Source organism: Melanerpes formicivorus, unplaced genomic scaffold (assembly GCF_026170545.1).
Source record: "Melanerpes formicivorus ecotype bairdi unplaced genomic scaffold, bMelFor1.0.p_v2 SCAF_2, whole genome shotgun sequence".
Taxonomy (NCBI): domain Eukaryota; kingdom Metazoa; phylum Chordata; class Aves; order Piciformes; family Picidae; genus Melanerpes; species Melanerpes formicivorus.
The window spans coordinates 8,760,996-8,782,994 of NW_027142354.1; the positions used below are offsets into that span (position 1 = coordinate 8,760,996).

General features: G+C 42.0%; 1 protein-coding gene across 3 annotated transcripts in view; it reads right to left on the minus strand.

Moving 5' to 3' along the window:
• Nucleotides 1–2,050: 2,050 nt before the first annotated feature.
• The window catches only part of HBS1L (HBS1 like translational GTPase), a 71,061-nt gene continuing 51,112 nt past the window's right edge, over nt 2,051–21,999 (minus strand). For all 3 annotated transcript variants that reach the window (XM_068149906.1, XM_068149926.1, XM_068149915.1), the window contains 10 exons: nt 19,838–19,984; nt 19,111–19,185; nt 18,244–18,361; nt 17,991–18,059; nt 13,422–13,526; nt 11,383–11,473; nt 6,891–6,999; nt 6,239–6,339; nt 4,548–4,692; nt 2,051–2,751 (listed from right to left, as the gene is read on the minus strand). In XM_068149906.1, the coding sequence (XP_068006007.1) occupies nt 2,740–2,751; nt 4,548–4,692; nt 6,239–6,339; nt 6,891–6,999; nt 11,383–11,473; nt 13,422–13,526; nt 17,991–18,059; nt 18,244–18,361; nt 19,111–19,185; nt 19,838–19,984 (972 nt within the window). In that variant the 3' untranslated portion in view covers nt 2,051–2,739. The remainder of the gene's footprint in view (nt 2,752–4,547; nt 4,693–6,238; nt 6,340–6,890; nt 7,000–11,382; nt 11,474–13,421; nt 13,527–17,990; nt 18,060–18,243; nt 18,362–19,110; nt 19,186–19,837; nt 19,985–21,999) is intronic.

A 21,999-nucleotide genomic window follows, 5' to 3' on the forward strand; every position in this document is an offset into this window, starting at 1 on the left:
GCTTTGATGACATCAGTACTAATTAGAATAAACCTTTATTTAGAATAAACCAAACCAGGTTGGAAGAGACCTTCAAGATCATCGTGTCCAACCCATCAACCAATCCAACCCACCCAAACAGCTAACCCATGGCACCAAGTACTTCTCCTTGTAACCTCCAAAACAATGCTTCTTCCATGACAGAAGATTTTGAATATAAGAAACTCTCTTTTTCCCACCAATATTTGAAAACATCAAACAATGCAAGTGGCTGAGTGGCCCTTTATTCAAAACAGCTGAGAAGCACAATCTTACCAGGTACACTCTGTTGTATGTTGTTAGAAACTCAGTTTTTAACATAGAAGGTACCAGCTTTCCCTTCCACATTCCAGTGGAAGCCACCTTGCTACAGAGAAGCCTGCTTCATGCAACTGTTTTTCTTAACTTTCCTAGAACTCAACACTCTCCAGTAAGAGCTGTGCAAAATAGATTTTTCTCCCAAGAGGGACTGTGTAGATGCTCTGAGATTGCAAGCCACTTCCTTGCCCTCCAGAAGATATTGAAAACACTGCATCTATATTGAAAAGCAGGATCTTGGCAGCAGGAGATTGTGATTGTCTCAATTTGCAGTTTAGGAAGGTTTTGCACCCTAGAGCACCACCGAGCCATCTAATATCTTACGGCTCAACATGCAAACACATTTTGAGGAAATCACAGTGATGTGTTTTATGTTGCACAACAGATCATTTATGCATTAACTGGCACCTCTGGGCAGAGTTCAAACCCATGCTGAAAGGTAGTAGCGCAGTCATGTTGAAACCGGATTTGGTAATACTTCTGGCTCTCCCAAAACACAAACAGGGAAACTCTGCAGTAGCTTTTCTGCTGTCAGAGAATAGAGCTTCAAAATTTAATGCAGCCATGTGTGAGAAGAGTTATCAGCAGTACATCCTGTGTCACACTTTCTTGTCCATGAACACCAACTAACCAACTCTTAAAACTGAAGACACATTCCTCTGCCTGTAGCATTTCAGCAAACTTAAACATGACTTAAAAGCAACCTAGAGATTTTCAAGGTTGAAAGACAAGTTCAGTGGAACAGATTCAAAGCAGAAGCTTGGCACTGAAAACCTCAATGCACCGAAACCTTCAGTGTTGAAACTGGTAAGAATAGAAATGCAATTGCTGGCCTATACAAAAGACATAACAAATGGTAAGAATTCATAATCTTCATGTCTGGCAATAAGAGCTTTCAGATATTTCAGATTTTAAAGACTTTACAAAAGTCCTTCCCCATAAAACATGTCTGATACTTCTACGATATGCACGCAGTCAACAGTAAAATTTACTTGAGCATTTGCTCAACTGGGCTAAAGCATGTTAAGTGCAAAAAACAAGTTACTTACCAACCAAAAAAGCATGTGGGAAGAGTAGGTACAGACTGTACATGACTTTGAACTAAGTTACAGTCATAGGCTTTTTGTGTTCTTCACTACACAGGGCATGGCTTGACTTCGGTTAACCCAACTGACTGATACTCTGGAGAGTACTTTATTTCCTTCCCCACAATACTAACTGTGATCAAAGTAGAGTTGTCTCCACTCCACACTTGCCTAGAGGTCCCAGAATACCTGAGGTGTTCTCACACTTCATATTGAAAAGAAAGTCCTCAAAGATGCAGTAAAGCATGTCTGTCCTGATCTTACGCTGGAGGTGCCAGAAGGACCCTCTTGTCAGCTGGGAAGCTCCCCCTGCCCTAATACTGAAAAGCAGGAAGGAGTTACGAGCTGGAGTAAACACAACAATTTGGCTTTAGTACACATCCTGAGATGAAACCACCAGTTTTGCTGAGAAGAGCACTAAGTCTGGATGAAGGAGATGTGTGTGCACAGGAGCTGCAACTGAGTAACGTTGAGAAAAACTGAAATTACTTCCACAGAAGGACAAGCTGCACTCCAGTTTCACCTTTTAACTCATGTGTTTACTCTGAAACTTCCCAGCAACTGAAAATAAAGAATGACTTAGCACAATTTAGAAGTGTTTAAATAACAGAAGATGAAGGAGAGACAAATTCTGCTCAGACATTTTATTATTCTTACAGTTCATAAAATAAAATCAGCCAATGTTGGCAACAGCTTCCACTACACAGCAAAAGAAAGCAACTCTCTCTTTTTTGTTGTTGTTTTTATGTTTTAAATAAGTTTGGGGACAGGGAAAACAATCCCAGGAAAATACTACACACCATTTTCTTGACACCAAAATAAAGTGTTCTTTTTTCCCCCTTCCCCCCTACCCCAGAATATGCATTCAGCTCAAACCTAAAAATATATTAGACCAATAAAGTTACTTTACTGAGTTAATGTGCGGCAAATAAGCAAATCAAAGGCAATATGTAAACAACTTATGTCTGGAAGTAAGGAGCTTTCTCCATGATGACTCATTATCTTTTTCTCTAATTCAACTCTGCAACACTTTTTCCATCAAGCTCTCTAAGGGCTAAATTCCACATGGAGAAAACGCATGGAGATTCTTGAGAACAAGAAGTGCAACGTCAGCAGTTCCTTGTCAGTTGGCATCTTGTTCTGCAGTGGGAGAGACTGATGAAGGGCTCCCCAGACATCTCACATGATTTAACTTTTGTCATTACCATCTCCTCCCCAATTAATTGCATGTCTTCCTTCAGCTGAAGTAACCGAATCCTTAAAACAGAAGGTTGGAGCTCTGCATTTCGGTTGGACGGTGGAAGTTCTGGCATCACTGTCATTCTTTAATCTAAAAACATGAACAAAAGGGGGGAAATACCATGGGGATAAATGAAGTACTAAATGTAAAATGATCACAGCTTTTTTCAATGTGATAAACAGTCAGCCATGGAAAAATTGTTCTTTTTGCTTGGAAACTCTCTGGCACAAGATCACAAGTACTAAAACAGTCATTCCCAAACAACCAAAGAGCTTAGTCTCCAATTCTACAAGCACTGGGCACCACAGATCTAGACAGGACCCCATTTGCTTCAACTTAAATTTAATGAAAAACATGTGCAAGATGAAAGGTTTCATTTCGGATCTTATTTGAGACCAGACAAATTACTGCAAGCATTAAAGCTCTGTAAGGCCCAGAGGCTCTGACAGACCTAGCACATCATTCCTATGCACACAGGAAAAACCCAGCAGCTCTCAAGCTTTGTTCCAAGTTTTGACACTAAATGATTCAGTTTTATGTCTCAGTACCACAATTTGGGTAATGTGACTGAATTGTTATCCCTTGGGCCAATAAATCCAAAAAACCTAACAGGGCTTTTTGAAGTGAGTGATTGAGGGACATTCATAATTTTCACTCCTAACAGAATGTAGAACATTTGTATTTATCCCCTCAGCCTTAGCTTCCTCTCACAGAGAATGGGAAAATGTCTGCATTGCATTTAATGCTACCAGAAAAAGATCTGGGACCCAAACTAGCCACACAAAACCAGAGAACACTTCCCATTTAGAAACTACTTCTGGTTCATGTGTGCAGGTAAACAGAACTCAGAAAAACTCATGTATACTAAAATAATGAAGGGTTATATTAACTCAAGAGAGGGGGAGAATCACAGAGTTGTTTGGGTTGGAAAAGACCTCTAAGATCATCTGAGTCCAACTGCCAACATTTAAAAATTGTAAGCAATAGTTAAAAAAACAATAAACCACCACCCCAAAAAAACCCCACAACACCACACACACAACCCCCCCAAAACCCAACAAAACCAAACCCCCAATCCCACAAACAAACCAACAAACCCAGTCAAATAGAATAGTGGCAAGTTTTCCTCACATTTTGCTGAAGCACTGTGTCTTTTTCCACAGAATATGTAGAATAGAATACATAGAATAAACCAGGTTGGAAGAGACCTTCAAGATCATCGCGTCCAACCTATCAACCAATCCAACCCACCTAAACAACTAACCCATGGCACCAAGCACCCCATCAAGTCTCCTCCTGAACACCTCCAGTGATGGCGACTCCACCACCTCCCTGGGCAGCCCATTCCAATGGGCAATCACTCTCTCTGTATAGAACTTCTTCCTCACATCCAACCTCAGGCTGTGCCAGGGGAAGTTCAGGCTGGAGGTCAGGAGGAAGTTTTACACAGAGAGAGTGATTGCCCATTGGAATGGACTGCCCGGGGAGGTGGTGGAGTTGCCGTCACTGGAGGTGTTCAGGAGGAGACTTGACAGGGTGCTTGGTTACATGGGTTAGTTGATTAGGTGGTGTTGGGTGATAGGTTGGACGCAATGATCTTGAAGGTCTCTTCCAACCTGGTCTATTCTATTCTATTCTATTCTATTCTAAACCTCCCCTGGCACAGCCTGAGACTGTGTCCTCTTGTTCTGGTACTGGCTGCCTGGGAGAAGAGACCAACATCCGCTTGTCTACAACTTCCCTTCAGGCAGTTGTAGAGAGCAATAAATTCACTTTTTAGGCTGACAGGTGTAAAACAGGTCTTAACCATAAGGACTGAATGCTATGTGAAAGTTACCAACATTCCTTTACAACAGTACAGAAAGCCTATCACAAAAACGCCATACCTCTGTAACAACTCCTGCAGCAATAGTGGAGCCACCATAGCGTAACATAAACCTTCCAAGCTCTTTAAAATCTTTATACAATTCTAGAGCAACAGGTCTTTGAGTTTGTAGTTCTATTAGAGCATTCTGTCCTTTAGTCAATAACCTGCAGGGAAGGAAGGAGAAAACTCTGTTATAAATATATGCACAGGTAACTGAAAAAACAACTTACACAAATAACATACAGTGAATAGTTGGGGGAAAAAAGCAACTTAAGAAGCCAAAAGTCAACCTTGATTTCAAGTATAACCCAAAGCCACCAGACTGAAAACTCATTTGCCTGGAATATACATTTTAAAAAGCCCTCTGAGTTTTTCTTATAAACTCCTAGAGCATCCATCAAGACATTTAGCAAACTGTTTTGTTAATTATTTCATTAATTTCATTAATATTTCATTCATATCTGGTAGAAATCAAGTCTCGTTTCAAATGCAACAGCTCCAGAGCAAAATCTTTGCTCTGCAGAAGTCATGATTTTTCTTCCCATTACCTTCCAACAACAGTTTCAGCCATGCAATTTCTGGGAAAGGATTATTTTGGTAACATTGTAGGTATCAAATAGCACTTCTACCCAAATGCAGCCCTAAGTAACTCTCTACATATAGTTACTATATAAATTATGTTCTCATAATTTAACTTGTATGGGAAAACCCCCTAAACCTATTTTTATTGGTTCTCCCTGTCAAGTTGAGTTTATTTCAGACAGCAGCCCATCTCCAGAATTATACCACAGATTTCCCACTATTTCCCACTAGTTTTAAACATAATTTAGGTGTTCCTGATCTCAGCTACACCCCCAATTCTGTAACTGACCTAGGGAAGTTAATTTACTTCTCAGGTGCTCTGCATTTATTAAATGGGCAGGAGGTTTTTCACTTTGTAAAGCATTCTGAAATCTAAACACAAAACCAACTGAAACAATGACAACATACAGTCATAGAATGGTAGGGACTGGAAAGTACCCCTGGAGATCATCTAGTTCACCCCACTTGCCTAAGCAGATTCACCTGGAACAGGCACCACAAGAAAGCATTCAGGCAGGTTTTGAAAGTCTCCAGAGGAGGAGACACCACTCAATGTAAAGACATTTCTCCTTAAGCTCAAGTGAACCTCTTGTGGTTTAGTGAGCACCCACTGCCCCTTGTCATATCCCTGGCCATCACTGAGAACAACCCAATTCTTATAAAAGCATTATTTCTCCACAATAGAATAGAAGGGCTGTTCAGTCTGGAGAAGAGAAGGCTCCGAGGTGACCTAATTGTGGCCTTCCAGTATCTGAAGGGGGCCTACAGGAAGGCTGGGGAGGGACTTCTCAGGATCTCAGGGAGTGATAGGACTAGGGGGAATGGAATGAAGCTGGAGGTGGGGAGACTCAGGCTGGACATGAGGAGGAAGTTCTTCACCATGAGAGTGATGAAGCCCTGAAATGGGTTGTCCAGGGAGGTGGTTGGGGTGCTGTCCCTGGAGGTGTTTAAGCTCAGGCTGGACGAGGCCCTGGCCAGCCTGATCTAGTGTGGGGTGTCCCTGCCCATGGCAGGGGGGTTGGAACTAGATGATCCTTGTGGCCCCTTCCAACCCTGACTGATACTATGATGATATAATAAAAAGTCAGTCCATTTCCTTAGTAAATACCAACTTTTCAAAACACTCACTTAGGTTTTTTCTTTGTCACTTCACCAGTGCTTTTGTGGAGGACACTCAACAGCCTTTTGATAGTAGCAGGTTCACTCACTGTTTGATAGTGTAAAAGCACCTAGGAATAATTTTTTCAGTTATTGAAATGCTACAGGAAGCAGAAATTCTAGCCACTAATATTTGAAAACACCAACCTCTTTTAAGACTTATTTTTAAAACAAGTGCTTACAAAGCTCCTCTCACAGGAGTGTCAGCCTCAGACTCAGTAACAGTTCCTAGCTCTTAAACACTGTCATCACAAATGTCATGTGTACATTTTTAATTCCTAAGTGTTTTGCTTTTGCACTTCAGTGCAGTTCTGTAGCATGAACTAAGATTTTATTTGAAGTATGTTACAGCTACATGCATTATTATACACCTAAAAGGCACAAGGTTTCTAAAGCACAGCCCAGCTTGACTGTGACGAAACTCATGTTCTCTGAAATGGCCATGCATAAGCAGCCACAATAGCCTCTTACATCCTCTTCAAATTACAAAAGAATCCATTTGATCTGGATAGACAGAACCACTTCTGGACACTGAATGGCTCTCATATTCGTGGAGTTGAATATGGGGAGGAAAAGCCCTAAGCAACCTGCAATGAATACAGGAACTTTCACAGAGACTTACAGGAAATCCTTTAGTGATTGGAACTTCAACATTGAAGATGAGAACCCGAGCTCTAAAACGAGTGCAAACTTTAATGGGTTCCTTGGGATCACAAAATACACAGCCAACACTACAAGAGAGAAGAACAATATCTTGACATATAAACATTAATTGCTACACTGGAAAAATAAATATTTAAGCCAAGCAAAGCAAAGACACTACCACCTTAATATAACCTGAGGGGAAAAAACAAACAAAACAAGGCTGGATGTTTAGGCTGGATGTTAGGAAGAAGTTCTACACGGAGAGAGTGATTGCCCATTGGAATGGGCTGCCCAGGGAGGTGGTGGAGTCACCATCACTGGAGGTGTTTAGGAAGAGACTAGATGGGGTGCTTGGTGCCATGGTTCAGTTGATAGAGCCTGCAGTGTGCCCAGGGGGCCAAGAAGGCCAATGGCATCCTGGCCTGCATCATGAATAGTGTGGCCAGCAGGAGCAGGGAGGTCATTCTGCCCCTGTACACTGCACTGGTTAGGCCACACCTCGAGTACTGTGTCCAGTTCTGGGCCCCTCAGTTTAGGAAGGATGTTGACTTGCTGGAACGAGTCCAGAGAAGGGCAATGAAGTTGGTGAGGGGCTTGGAACACAAGCCCTGTGAGGAGAGGCTGAGGGAGCTGGGGTTGCTTAGCCTGGAGAGGAGGAGACTCAGGGGTGACCTTATTGCTCTCTACAACTACCTGAAGGGTGGTTGTAGCCAGGAAGGGGTTGGTCTCTTCTCCCAGGCAGCCAGCACCAGAACAAGAGGACACAGTCTCAGGCTGCGCCAGGGGAGGTTTAGGTTTGATGTTAGGAAGAAGTTCTATACAGAGAGAGTGATTGGCCATTGGAATGGGCTGCCCAGGGAGGTGGTGGGGTCCCCATCACTGGGGGTGTTTAGGAAGAAACTAGATGGGGTGCTTGGTGCCATGGTTTAGTTGATTAGGTAGTGTTGGATGATAGGTTGGACTCAATGATCTCAAAGGTCTCTTCCAACCTGGTTAATTCTATTCTCTTCTATTCTAAAAGAAACAAAACACAACCCACAAACCAACCACAAAGCACTCAACAAAAATAAATCAAGATGACCATACAAAAGCCTGTAAGAAAATTAATTCCTAGACAATGTCTATGGTATTTTGTGGGCATGCATGAAAAGGTTTGTCAAGTTCAGTGAACAATTACCTCCATTACTATTCAGTTTCTAAAAATGTCACCGTTTCCTGTGCGTAGGTACTTTGAAGAATTCAGACTTTCATTCAGAAATTAATTGTTCCAGATCAGTAGCATAAAACACTGCAGAGTGCCTAAAACTGCAGTGCTTCTATATGTAGCTCAGCTGTCTCATAGATAAAGGAGCATCGTGATAAACACTCTCAAAACTTAAGCTCTCAGTAGGACCAACTTATAAAAAACTACACGGAGTTACAAGGAAGCTGCTGCTTGTCACAAGTCAGTAAGGGAGGGCAGACAAAGCTGTTTCACAGCCACTGAAAGGAAATCTAATCCCACCCAAAACACATGGATGAAGAAAACAAAAAGCACATGATTAAACATGTACCTCTGATGTATCAAATTTCATCAGTATCAAGAGGACTTAAACAGTTACACTATCACAGTATCACTAAGGTTGGAAGAGACCTCAAAGATCATCATTCCAACCTGTCACCACAGACCTCATGACTAGACCATAGCATCAATCCCCTCCTGAACACCTGCAGGGATGGTGACTCCACCACCTCCCTGGGCAGCCCATTCCAATGGCTAACAACTCTCTCAGTGAAGAATTTTCTCCTCACCTCGAGCCTAAACTTCTCCTGTCACAGCTTGAGACTGTGTCCTCTTGTTCTGGTGCTGGTTGCTAGAGAGAAGACACCAACCCCTTCCTGGCTAAAGCCACCTTTCAGTTAATTGTAGAGAGCAATGAGGGGTACCTGAGCCTCCTCTTCTCCAGGCTTAGTTGGACCTGTTCTGGACAAAACTAGTGTACTTCCAAGAGATGAATGACATCAAGGTAACAAATTGACTCAAGTCTTCATTCAACAAGCAGAACAAGACTTTTCCCCTCCCATTCACCACAATCATATGCCATTTCATAATGGGAATACAGAAAAGTCTGTGCTTTTCCCTTAGAAGTATGCCATAAATGTTCAAAACTATCAATGCAAGGAGGTTTGCAACCAGTAGTTTGAAAGTGTGCTGTCTGAAGACCAACTGGAATGTAAAAATGCTGAACAAATTAGGGAACCAATTTTCTAGCCTGAACAACTGACATTTACCTAAAAGCCTCAGGCTAGGCTTAACATGAAATCTGTAGACTGAAATAGACAGATTTGCTGTGTCTCACTGAATGTATCAGAATCCCTCCCACTCTCTCCACCAAAAAACCCAAACTAACATGAAAACAAAACAAAACAAACAAACAAAAAGTCTCTCTCCATCATTTTTCAGCAGTCCTGACTCACTGGAGAGGTCCCAGAAGGCTGGAAGCTGGCCAACGTGATGCCCATCCACAAGAAGGGCCGGTTGGATGAGCCAGGGAATTACAGACCTGTCAGCCTGACCTCAGTGCCAGGCAAGATTATGGAACAGGTCATCTTCAGTGCAATCACACAGCACTTACAGGATGGCCAAGGGATCAGGCCTAGCCAGCATGGATTTAGGAAGGGCAGGTCCTGCCTGACCAACCTGATCTCCTTCTATGATCAGGTGACCACGGGGTGGATGTGGGGAAGGCTGTGGATGTAGTCTACCTGGACTTCAGCAAGGCCTTTGACACTGTCCCCAACAGCAAACTCCTGGCCAAGCTGTCAGCCTGTGGCTCGGACAGCAGCACTCTGTGCTGGGTTAGGAACTGGCTGGAGGGCCGAGCCCAGAGAGTGGTGGGGAATGGTGCCACATCCAGCTGGCAGCCAGTCACCAGTGGTGCTCCCCAGGGATCAGTGCTGGGCCCCATCCTGTTCAATATCTTTACTGATGATCTGGGCAAGTGCATTGAGTCTATCATCAGTAAATTTGCAGATGACACCAAGCTGGGGGCAGGAGTTGATCTGCTGGAGGGTAGGAGAGCTCTGCAGAGGGACCTTGACAGGCTGGACGGATGGGCAGAGTCCAACAGCATGAGATCTAAGTGCTAGGTACTACACATTGGCCGCAACAACCCAATGCAGTGCTACAGGCTGGGGTCAGGGTGGCTGGAGAGCAGCCTAGGAGTACTGGTCAATGGTAGGCTGAACATGGGCCAGCAGGTGTGCCCAGCAGGCCAATGGCATCCTGGCCAGTATCAGAAATAGCGTGGCCAGCAGGAGCAGGGAAGTCATTCTGCCCTATACTTAGCACACACCTTCAGTACTGTGTTCTGGGCCCCTCAGATGTTGACTTGCTGGAACGTGTCCAGAGAAGGGCAACAAAGCTGGTGAGGGGTTTGGAGCACAAGCTCTGTGAGGAGAGGCTGAGGGAGCTGGGGTTGCTTAGTCTGGAGAAGAGGAGGCTTAGAGGAGACCTTATTGCTCTCTACAACTACCTGAAGGGAGGTTGTAGACAGGCAGAGGTTGGTCTCTTCTCCCAGGCAGGCAGCACCAGAACAAGAGGACACAGTCTAAAACTGCACCAGGGGCGGTTTAGGCTGGATGTTAGGAAGAAGTTCTTCACAGAAAGAGTGATTAGCCATTGGAGCCTGGAGGTGTTCAAGGGGAGATTGGACGTGGCACTTGGTGCCATGGTCTAGTCATGGGGTCTGTGTTGATAGGTTGGACTCGATGATCCTCGAGGTCATTTCCAACCTAAGTGATACTGTGATACTGTGAATGGCCTGCCCAGGGAGGTGCTGGAGTCACCATCACTGGAGGTGTTTAGGAAGAGACTGGATGAGGCACCTGGTGCCATGGTTTAGCTGATTAGATGGTGTCAGGTGATAGGTTGGACTTGACTATCTCAAAGATCTTTTCCAACCTGGTTAATTCTATTCTATTCTGTTCTATTCTATTCTCTTCTAAAAAAGGCAGAAAGCATGTACAAGTGTTACAAGCAGATAAATGTGTTGAATAAAAAGTTTCCATCCATCTCACTCATTCAGATTTACTTATTGGTGCTGTTTGGACGTGTTCTGTTAGAATGATGGATGATTCAGTAAGCTCCTCAAAAATCTTGTGTTGTATTTAGCCATAAGGATTTACTTATTTCAGCAATTAAGATATCCAGGGACAAGTGTAAAGGAAAATGGCTTGGGAGGTTACCAGTTATCTGCAATAGGGCAAAGTATGAAAACCAGCAGCATTAGTCTGAGGTTGCCGTTGTTCATGAAGCAGATGTTTCCAACGTTTGTACATGCAGGCCAGGTGATATGCATCACTTTGGTTTTAAATATCCTGGTAGCCACATCATTCTTCAAGTAAACCACTGAATGTTAAGTGTAATGGTTATAAAGCTTTTCATTAAAAACAAACCGTTACTTAGACTGAAACCCGGTTTTGCTCACTTGATTTTGATGATATCCATGCCGGTCAAAGTGAGACTAACATGATCTCCTGCTGCAGCCCAATCAACTGGTTCATCATGCAGTGTGATTCCTGGAAATGAGTAAGAACAGAACCTCACAGTGAAGTACCTAGGTTCTGAGCTACAAACAAACAGCTCTGCTTGGGCCATTTGTGCTTCATCAACCATTACTCATCAATTTTCAGTATGAATGGGTTGAGAGTAAAAGCTTTTTAACCAAGAAGACAGGGGGAGCTTTTTTACTCCTCATGGTGAAGCCTCCCCAGTCTCTCACCCCACCCTGCACAATAACATGGCTTTATTTAAGCCAGAGGAGGGGACCTGGCACTTGTCACAATGCGGATGACGCAGTCCTGAAAACGCTGTAGCGCTAATATCTCCTTATCTGCCCCACCCTTCCTTTCAGGCATACACACATCTCAGACCGCATCTTTCAGACACTTTAATGCTACTCTTGTCAACTTTCATTTACCTTCAGCAGATTTGCTGACTCTTTCATAAAAAAAGAGCAACTAATGCCTTTCGTTCACGGCACTGTGTTAATTAGGAAGTATTTTTTAAACTGATTTCATTCTCATTTTTGACACATTTTAATTGCTTTCAAATTGCCGACCGGTGGGCGAGGACAAAACTGATTGCTCGGGACAACATTTTGGGGTTTCTGGTGGACACCAAGGAGGAAAGAGAACCTTCCCCCCCCCCCCCCATCTTATAAATATTGCATACATTTATAGGACGTAGTTCTACTTTGCAGCAGGTATTTATTGATTTGCAAACCCGTCCTCAAAACCACTTGTCAAAAACGTGCCAGAAAGTATAATGTCATTACAAGCATGTTAAGTACTGTCTGTTAAGGAGTGTTGATAATTATTTCACATGTACAGGTCTTTCTCACAAAGGTAGTGGAACTCAGCCTCTTGAGATGAAAAACTGGAATCCTGCACTGCACACTACCCTTAGAAAATACTGTGAATTATCTTACCTCTTCTTTACATTAAATATAAATAATATGTGCTTAATGAACTCTCAGCCTTCACTTACATTTCAGGCATACGAGAGGCAGTACAAAAGAAAAATATTAGAATTGTAGCATTGGGGATGCTGTCTTTCCATGCTACTTCCTCTACCCCCAAAACAGAGGATTGTCTGATAACCACATTCATCCACATTATTTTAACATTCCTGTGCACACAACTGTACAAACCAGCACACTGAAGAGCTTCCCAAATTAGCACTGAAAGAGCTGGTTGTGGAATAGGACAGTTAAACCAACATGCTGCTGAATTTTGGCTAAATAGTTAAGATACAGACACCCACTCATTTATTTGAGGGCTTAACTTTCAATTAAAATAATTATTTCTGTTTGCATATGAAAAAGCAACTCTGCAGTACAAAGACAGCAAGCTTAATCAAGAAACAGTCAAACATTTAATGGCTTAAATTACTATTCCTCTTCCAAAAAATTATCTGTATTGAAATGTAAATCCAATTTTCTTCTCTTTTCTAGGTGCTCAGGGCAATTACACCCTGAAAGTTTGTATGCTATGAAAAGTATCAGTGATGAGTCTCATGAACATCAAACAGCAGAGACTTAATTCTCAAGCTTTTTCACATGTAACTCGTAAGATTAATGTCTGAAGGTTGTTCAACATCCTCACACTTTGCAGCAGCAGCAACACTCCACAGCAAAGCTGAATATTAAAAGTTCCTGTACTGTTCATTTTTGCAGCTATTGTTTGAGCTCAGATGCTTTTACAGCAAAGTCAAGATTCATGAGGCTATAATATTTGAAATACTCAATATGGTTAAAAAAAAAAAACCCAAACAACCAACATGCAAGATTTCACATACTCTTCATAGACATATTTATACAGACACAGTCACATCTAAAGAAATTCGTTTTATGCTTTCACATTCTATGTTTGACAGTTAGTATCAGTTTGACAGTCTGTTACCATTTCAGTAACTGATCCTAGCTCAGTATTGACTTGAAAGTAAACATGCTTCTGAAGACTGTACCTTTTGCAGTGCAAGTTTCATTGGGAGGCATTGCCAGAAGCCGGTCTCCAACTTGAATGTAACCTGCTTCTATCTTACCAGTCACACAGAATCCTGACCCTTGGTCTGTAATGAACAGAGTATTAATTAAAAACAAAAAAAAATTATAATCAATTTCCTACCAGTTAGGCCTTCAGCAATATACAGTTAACTTTTTAATACAATGAAAATGAGGTTCCCCCCCAGTAGCGTGTTCAGTTCTTGCAAGTTAGCTCTGCATCATAATGAAAATGAAACACCAAATTTAAAACCTCTAGATCTTATGTTTTTCAGAACTAAGGGAGAAATAGCTTTCTTTTAACAGATGTCAGCACATGAAGAAATATTTTTTATTTTTCAATATTAAAGCCCTTAGCTTCTAGCAATTGTCTTTAATTCAGCACTTTCTCACTACAATTACAGATAAAAACCACATACCGCAGGCCTCCCACAAAACTTCTCATGCACACAGGTGCAAAAGCCTATTCCATTTACTGTTTAACTGAGTCAGAATTCTACAATCTCTGTCTCCATATTACCTTTACTCCTTGAAAAAAATCACAGATTAATTCAATCCTATTCATTTAACTGTATTTAGTATGAGGAGCTATTTGAACTCTGGATGAAATATTTCTGAATAAAAGTTCTGCAAAGTTGTGGGGGGTTTTTCAGTGTCCTAGTACTCTGCTCATTAACTGCATGTCAGTTACTTTCAATAGATGTACTACGCCTGCACATTGATGCACAAACACCTTAAGAAATCTCCTTAGCATATTTGCAGGTATGTTTAAAATAATCCTCTGGAGTAATTCAACAATGACATTTTCAGTATCCATACAATGTTCCCTTTGAGGAATATTCAGTGATAAGCAAGCATCTTAGTATTTTGTATGTCATATTCCATTAAATGCTTAATTTAAAGCTGAATTCAAAAGAGCAAGCTGACCTCAAAACCTGAGGTCACACAGCTTGATCTTTTGTGCCCATCACCATTATTGATGAATGGTTCTATCTATGCAGTTGAACTACTACCAGTATGCCTGCAGCTGATTTTCCTCTATTCATGCCAGCAAATGAGATGCATGCAGTCAACAGATCACATCAGATGTCAAAAGAAAAGAAAACTGAAGAAGCAGATGCTTTCAAGAAAAAAGAATGCCAAATACCACCTCAGTATGATACACCATAGGAACCTGAAGCCAGCTCTGCAAGTACTTGTGGGCAACTAGAAATGTGAACTGGTTCCAGGTTCCCAACCACTTCCAAGCACCAAGAACCATTTCTTGTTTTCCACATCACCACCAATTCTGGTTGGTAAACCAGTGTGGTATTTGAAGCTTTGCCTACTCCCACACTGACTGATTCCTGCAAAGCCTCAAGCTCCTTCAGCTCACCATGAATCACTGCTAGTACAAAATGGATAGTGGGGTAGCGAATTTAGAATAAAAACCCTTTATTTAGAATAAATCTTTATTTAGAATAAACCAAACCAGGTTGGAAGAGACCTTCAAGATCATCGCATCCAACCCATCAACCAATCCAACCCACCTAAACAACTAACCCATGGCACCAAGCACCCCATCAAGTCTCCTCCTGAACACCTCCAATGATGGTGACTCCACCACCTCCCTGGGCAGCCCATTCCAATGGGCAATCACTCTCTCTGTATAGAACTTCTTCCTAACATCCAACCTGAACCTCCCCTGGTGCAGCCTGAGACTGTGTCCTCTTGTTCTGGTACTGGCTGCCTGGGAGAAGAGATCAGCCCCCGCCTGTCTACAACCTCCCTTCAGGTAGTTGTAGAGAGTGATAAGGTCACCCCTGAGTCTCCTCTTCTCCAGGCTGAGCAACCCCAGCTCCCTCAGTCTTTCCTCATAGGGCTTGTGTTCCAAACCCCTCACCAATGAGGGCATTAAAAAAGCCCCAATTTCTACGTATCACGGTACTTGGGTTGCACCAGGACGAGTTCTTTGTCCCCAGGATTTGGCTACAGGACAAGGCTTTTCTAAATGTGGTAAATGGGGACTGAGGCAGCAATGAAGGAATTTACTGAGACCTTTTGGATCAGCAGACAGTTTGCCTGGAGGGAATGAGGAGGGCTATGGAGAACAACAACTAAAATCAGGCTGAGGGAGATGAATCATACGTGTGGGTAACCTTAACAGAGGAAGGGTTTTTCCAAACTACGTAAGAGTACACTCAGTACTCTCACTTTTTACACACTTCTATGGACAGCTCCTCCTGAGCACGCACATGCACTGGAATAGAGCTGAGAACAACTGCTTCACGTACTCATACCTGCAGTTACTTCCTTTGATAGCGTCCAAGTTAACTGTGTTTTGAGATCACTAGGTAAGAAAAAAAAATAGCCTAAAAAACACCTAAAAGGACACATTTAGTGACAAACCCTGTGTATGTAAATTGAGCCCTTTCCAAAGCATCTTTTAGCAAAAAAAAAGAAAGACTTTTCACAGAACAGATTTAGTCAAAATTGCTCATTTTGTGAAACTTAGCTCAATGCAAATGATTATTGCAACAAAAAAAAAGTCGTGACAGCATTTTGAAAGATCTCAGTCAACAATCATATAATCATGAAAGAGAGAAACACAGTGACAGCCTAGATGACACAGACAGTAGTAACACACCAGGGTAACTGCCAATGAAGGCTTTCCAATATTTAACATTTTGGCTTCAGTACCTTGAATCAGATCACCCTGGGTGTGTACAGCATACAGTGCTTTCTAAAAGACCCACATGAAAATTTCCCAAAGCTGGTTTTACCAATTGCAATTGGTATTTTACAGAGTCACAGATTGCACTGGGTTAGAAGGGACCCTCAAGGGTCATCTTGTCCAACCCCCCTGCAGTCAGCAGGCACACTTCCAACTAGAGCAGGCTGCACAAGGCTGATCACGAATGCCTCCAGGGACAGGGCCTCAACCATATCCCTGGGGCAAACTGCAGCAGTATTTCACCACTTTCATTGTAAAGAACTTCCTCCTAAAGTCCAACCTAAACCTTGCTCCAGTTTAAAACCTTTGCCCCTCGTCCTATCTCTACAAGCCCTTCAAAGCAGTCCTTCCCCAACCTTCCTGTAGGACTCTTTAGGTATTGAAATTCAGCTACAAGGTCCCCCCAGAGCCTCCTCTTCAACAGCCCCTATTCTTTCAACCTCTCTTCATAGTAAAGGTACTTCAGCCCTCTGGTCATCTTTGTGGCCCTTCTGTGGACCCATTCCAACAGGACCATGTCTCTCTTGTGTTGGGAACCCCAGAGCTGGACACAGTAATCCAGGTGAGGTTTCACCAGAGTAGAATGGCAGAATGACCTTTCTCAGCCTGCTGACCACAATTCTTTTGATGCAGCCCAGGATGTGATTTGCCTTCTAGGCTGCAAGTGCACATTGTTGGCTCATGTCCAGCTTCTCATGCACCAGTACCCTCAAGTCTCTTTCCACAGGGCTACTTTCATCATTCCCCAGCCTGTGTTGACATTGAGGACTGCCCCAAACTAGGTGCAGGACCTCACACTTTGCCTGTTGAACCTCATGAGATTTTCCTCAGTTCACCTCTCCAGCCTGTCCAGGTCCCTCTGTACGGCATCCTGTCCTTTGCTCTTGTCAGCTGCACCACTCAGCTTCGTTTCATCTGCAGACTTGCTGAGCGTGCACTCAGTCTTGCTGTCTGTATCATTGATGAAGATATTGAACAGCACTGGTCCCAGTACAGACCCTTTTTTTTGATCAGGTTTGTACTTTCCCTATTAATATCATCTCTATAACATAAAATTTCTTTTGAAAGATGCATTTTAGTAATTATGTTCAGTTACAAATATTTACATGTCAAGTACTGCTGTTAGTAGTTTTCAACATTCCTTGAGGGACCTACAAAATCCTTCAAATGTAATTAATGTTACAGGAATCCTATTCCTTTTTAATTACCTGTAAAAGTAAATGCATTTAGCTGGGGGAAAGAAAAAAAACAACAAAAAACCCCAAGTTTACCATGAAAACCTTAAGGGCTCACATGGATATGCTGTCCATACCTCTGTTAGTGCCAGGTAGTAACTAGCTGCCTTTCAATAAATCCTTGTCTGGTTTTAACAGACCACACACCTCATCCCCTCCAGTTTTTACATCAAACTGAAGGAATGCATCATTGTTTACATCTACAACAATGAATATAAAAGGAACAAGTCAAACTTTTGCAAAATCTAGAAGTGTAAAGAAAGAGTCCAAAGACATAGTTGAAACAAGTTCATTAGGCAGTAAAAACCAGTTTGGGAAAGAGAAACTCAAATTCTGTCCCACAGAACCACCAAGTCATTACATAGTCAATTAACTGGTCATGCAGGTTTTCTCCAATAACTTTTCCACTGTATTTCTCCTTCAGTGGTACTATCTAAAATTCAGTAAAGAACAATGCTTGAAAACTTACTGTTCCTCTTCAAGACTACTGACAGACACTAAAGCTCTTAGTTTAAGTCTTATTTCTACATCATTTTTCAAGACTTGTGTTAAAAAATGGTGAAAATATTATCGAAACAACTAACCTTTAAATACATCAGCAACACACAACCTAAATGGTTTATCCACTGATCTCTGTGGTGGCTTGAAAGAATCTGCAAATAAATTTGTAAGATGTTGCAGAGTTATTGAACACAGAAGTTCTAAAACATCTCAATTAGGGATAAACAAACAATAGTGCATTCCAAAGACTTCATCCCACATTTCCCCCAAAAGAGAAGATCTGACATGCACACAACTAAGATATATTAGTTTTCAAACAAGGAACACTGCACTTACCAATTTGCTCTAACAAACATTTTCCTTTATACCACTGTGTGAGGTCACTTGACTGACCCCTCGTGACCAGATTTTCACCACCAAGGCCACTTGTTGGAATATAAGCTACATCTGATTCCTAATGAAGAAAACAAACAAATTAAGCCTACATTCACAACAGGACCTTCTGGCAGAAGCAAGAGGTGCATTTTTTTCAAACCTGCACATTCCAGTTACAAAAGAACAGCTGGGACATTCATATTTTTCCAGGAGAAGTTACATTACTCAGTGGTTCAATTTCCTTTCTGTTTACCTCTTCCCTAATCCCAGTAATCTCCAACAAAGAGTTTGAGATATTTAAACATGATGACAGCAACATTAACAATAGAAACTGAGTTCAAATAAACTCCAATTCCCTAACTGACAGGCAAAACTTCAGTTTGTGTTGTTGGTTTGTGGATAAGGATTTCAAGGAAAGTCACAGCCAATCCAAATGTATTGGTTAGAACCAAGCAAGCATAAGAAGAACAGTTAAGAATGACAAATGGAGAACATTCTTATGAGTTCATAATCCACACTGACACCTGGTCTTGTATAAAACCCTACTGTCATTCATGTAGTCTTGAAGACTAAGATGGGTGATCCTTGGTGCTCTTTGTAGGTAACAATCCCAAGAACTCCAGATGAGGTGAGTATCTCAAGGATTCAACAGACCTAATGACGATGATAAAAAGAACTGACTAACCTTACCGTGGGGGCTCAATGTACACCCTACCAGTAAGAAAAGTAGTAGCAGAAAAGTGACACAAAATAACCTGACTGTAAAAACATCCTCATCCTACCCAAATGCCTCAACAAAGCAACAAAGAGCTCAGAAACATACATTACCTTAAAGCCAGCTTGTTTAAGAAACTGGCCAAGCTTACTGGTAATTTCCTGGAATCTTTCCTGTTGCCAATTGACCTAAAATAGATAAAAGATGATGATAATAAAATTGTAGATTTTAAAGCATGACTCAAACAGCTGCATGTCAGCAGCACTGTAGTACCAGTAGGTGTTCTTCACACACAGAACCGAATGAATTGATGAGATTTCTATGTGGATTCCCAGCTGAATACACAAGAGCATAGACACTAACAATTACTGATAGCAAGCAACACACCACTTAACTTGAAAGCCCCTTCAGTCTGGTAGGTTGTTGGGGTTTTTTAAACCTTACATAAAATTCAGATTCAGCAAGAACACTGCTAGTTGTGTGTAGAATATTACTATGTTGTATATATTTAAAACACCTTAGAGGTTTAAATAAAACTCTCGGCATCTTAACCTGAGTGACCACTCAGATGCCCTTGCAGAAGCTACTGGGTTAACTGTTTATGTGAGACTTCCACAAGCACAAAGTGAAGCCCTACTAATTTTAGGACCAAAACTATCCTTCTGTGTGCTTTGAAAATGTGCCCATAAATAAGAAGTACTGCGAAGTCTAAACACAAGAGACAGAGCTAAGAATCAAATAAAGAAACAATACTTCATTATTAGTTTCACAACACTGAACCTTAAACTTAGGGCTTATAGTCCCAGATAGGAGCCTTTCAATCAAAAAATGAGCAGGTACCTGGTCCATTTTATTGACTGCCACAGCTAGCTGTGTCACTCCAAGAGAGCGCACTAATAAGCCATGTTCTCGAGTTTGTCCACCTGTTTCAAAGCCGGCCTCAAACTCTCCCCTGCTAGCATCCACAACCAAAATAGCCACATCAGCCTAGGTTAAGAAAAACAACAACAACATACAACAAAAAGTGGTTAGAAGGTGGAAATTATCTGGGTAAATATGTGAATCAGCCATATTTAACACAAAACACAGGAAGAAGCCAGATGTGTGTCACATGTAATTGAAAGAAGTGAGTTCTACCTGTGTCATGATCACTTTGGTAGGATGATATGGCATTACATCATGTCATAAACCATCTTTGGTTTTTTGTTAAACAGAAGCCAACTCTTGGTTTTGGGAGCCTGAACTCTTCAAGCTACCCAGTACTGATAAGCTGCACAGACCTCAAGTAAAGCTTAAGAAGAGACATAAGCACAATGTCCAGTTCTCCCTGTCTCAGTCTGGACACTTTCATAGTGAACAGCTGCGATAAACTTTGAGGTAAATCACCTCACCATAAAACTGGGATAGATAGTTAACTGCATGCTGATGCCTCACAGTCCACTAAACACACAGGAGCATACCAAAATCACAAGGTGGAAAAACTGAAGTAACCTATTGTATCATCTAAGCAAACATTCTGCCACAGCATTAAGAGAAAATAGGTACCAGACAGTTCACAACACTGCACAGAAGTCAGCACAGGGAGGAAACACAGATTTTGCTGTTAACCTTAAATGCTGCTAAGATTTCTTCTGCTTTTCCTGCTGTGGTAAGAAACAGCCAGTTAGACCACAATCATGTACCACTGCTGTCAAAAGGCAGGTGTAAGACAATTTTATAGGACTGATGAGATGGACTTAATGGAAAGAGAGAAGAGAAAAACCTGGCACTTTCTCCCTTTCCTTACATGCTTATGTTTCAGGATGCCAGGATAAGGAACAGAGGTAGCTCATTGTCCCAGCTCTGAATTCCCCTCACCTTGTCCTAGGCATGAAATCCCCATAGGTCAAACAGAGACAGTGCAAGGGTGAGAAGGGAAAAAGAACACGGGATGAATTTCCCCCCAGTTCTCAGGCTCAGAAGAGCATTGTGGTGAACCTCTCCCTCAAAAAGGGACATCCTGTATTTTCTAAATTATAAACCCTTAAGACTTACTTGAATTAACCATGTGTATCAAAGGCCAGATCCCGGCCCTGATAAGGCTGATTTGTGTTTTGCATAAAGGTAGTTGGGGATTCACCTCCTAACAGAACTCTCCACAATCAAAAGGCAGAGCCACATTTCTTTTCTTCCCCTCATTGCTTCAGCACTGAGTTTACTCTAATAAGCAAGACAAGCTTGCAAAGTTTCACTGATTCCTTAATAGGCTTCACAACAGACCAGCCTCCCGCCACCCTGAGAGTAGAAGGAACACACCAAATCTTATTTGGCCAGAGCCATCTTTTGATGAACTGATAAAACTGCTGGTGGATTTGCATATCTTAACACTTCTGCCTGTGTTACTCTTCCACAAAGACAAACAGATTTAAATTAAAGTTGTAAAGAAAATGTCATGGCTGCCTCAACCTTTTCCCTGTTCTGAAACTGAAGATCCATTTCTAATTTTAAAACTCCAGAAATACATACTCCACAATACAGATATCTACACAGGCTCTATACCATAATTTGCAAGCTCCAGGCTATTCTGCAGCCTAGCCACTTCGTCACAAGATATGAATTCTTATCAAGGCTCTGCTTCAGAACTAGAGGAGAATATGGGGCAAATCAGTCTTCCTATAGTATAATTCTCTATCTGTAAAATCATGCATCCTTACTGAGATCTTAAATGTACAGAATAGAATAGAATAAACCAGGTTGGAAGAGACCTTCAAGATCATCGCGTCCAACCCTTCAACTAATCCAACCCACCTAAACAACTAACCCATGGCACCAAGCACCCCATCAAGTCTCCTCCTGAACGCCTCCAATGATGGTGACTCCACCACCTCCCTGGGCAGCCCATTCCAATGGGCAATCACTCTTTCTGTATAGAACTTCTTCCTAACATCCAACCTGAACCTCCCCCGGCGCAGCCTGAGACTGTGTCCTCTTGTTCTGGTACTGGCTGTCTGGGAGAAGAGAGC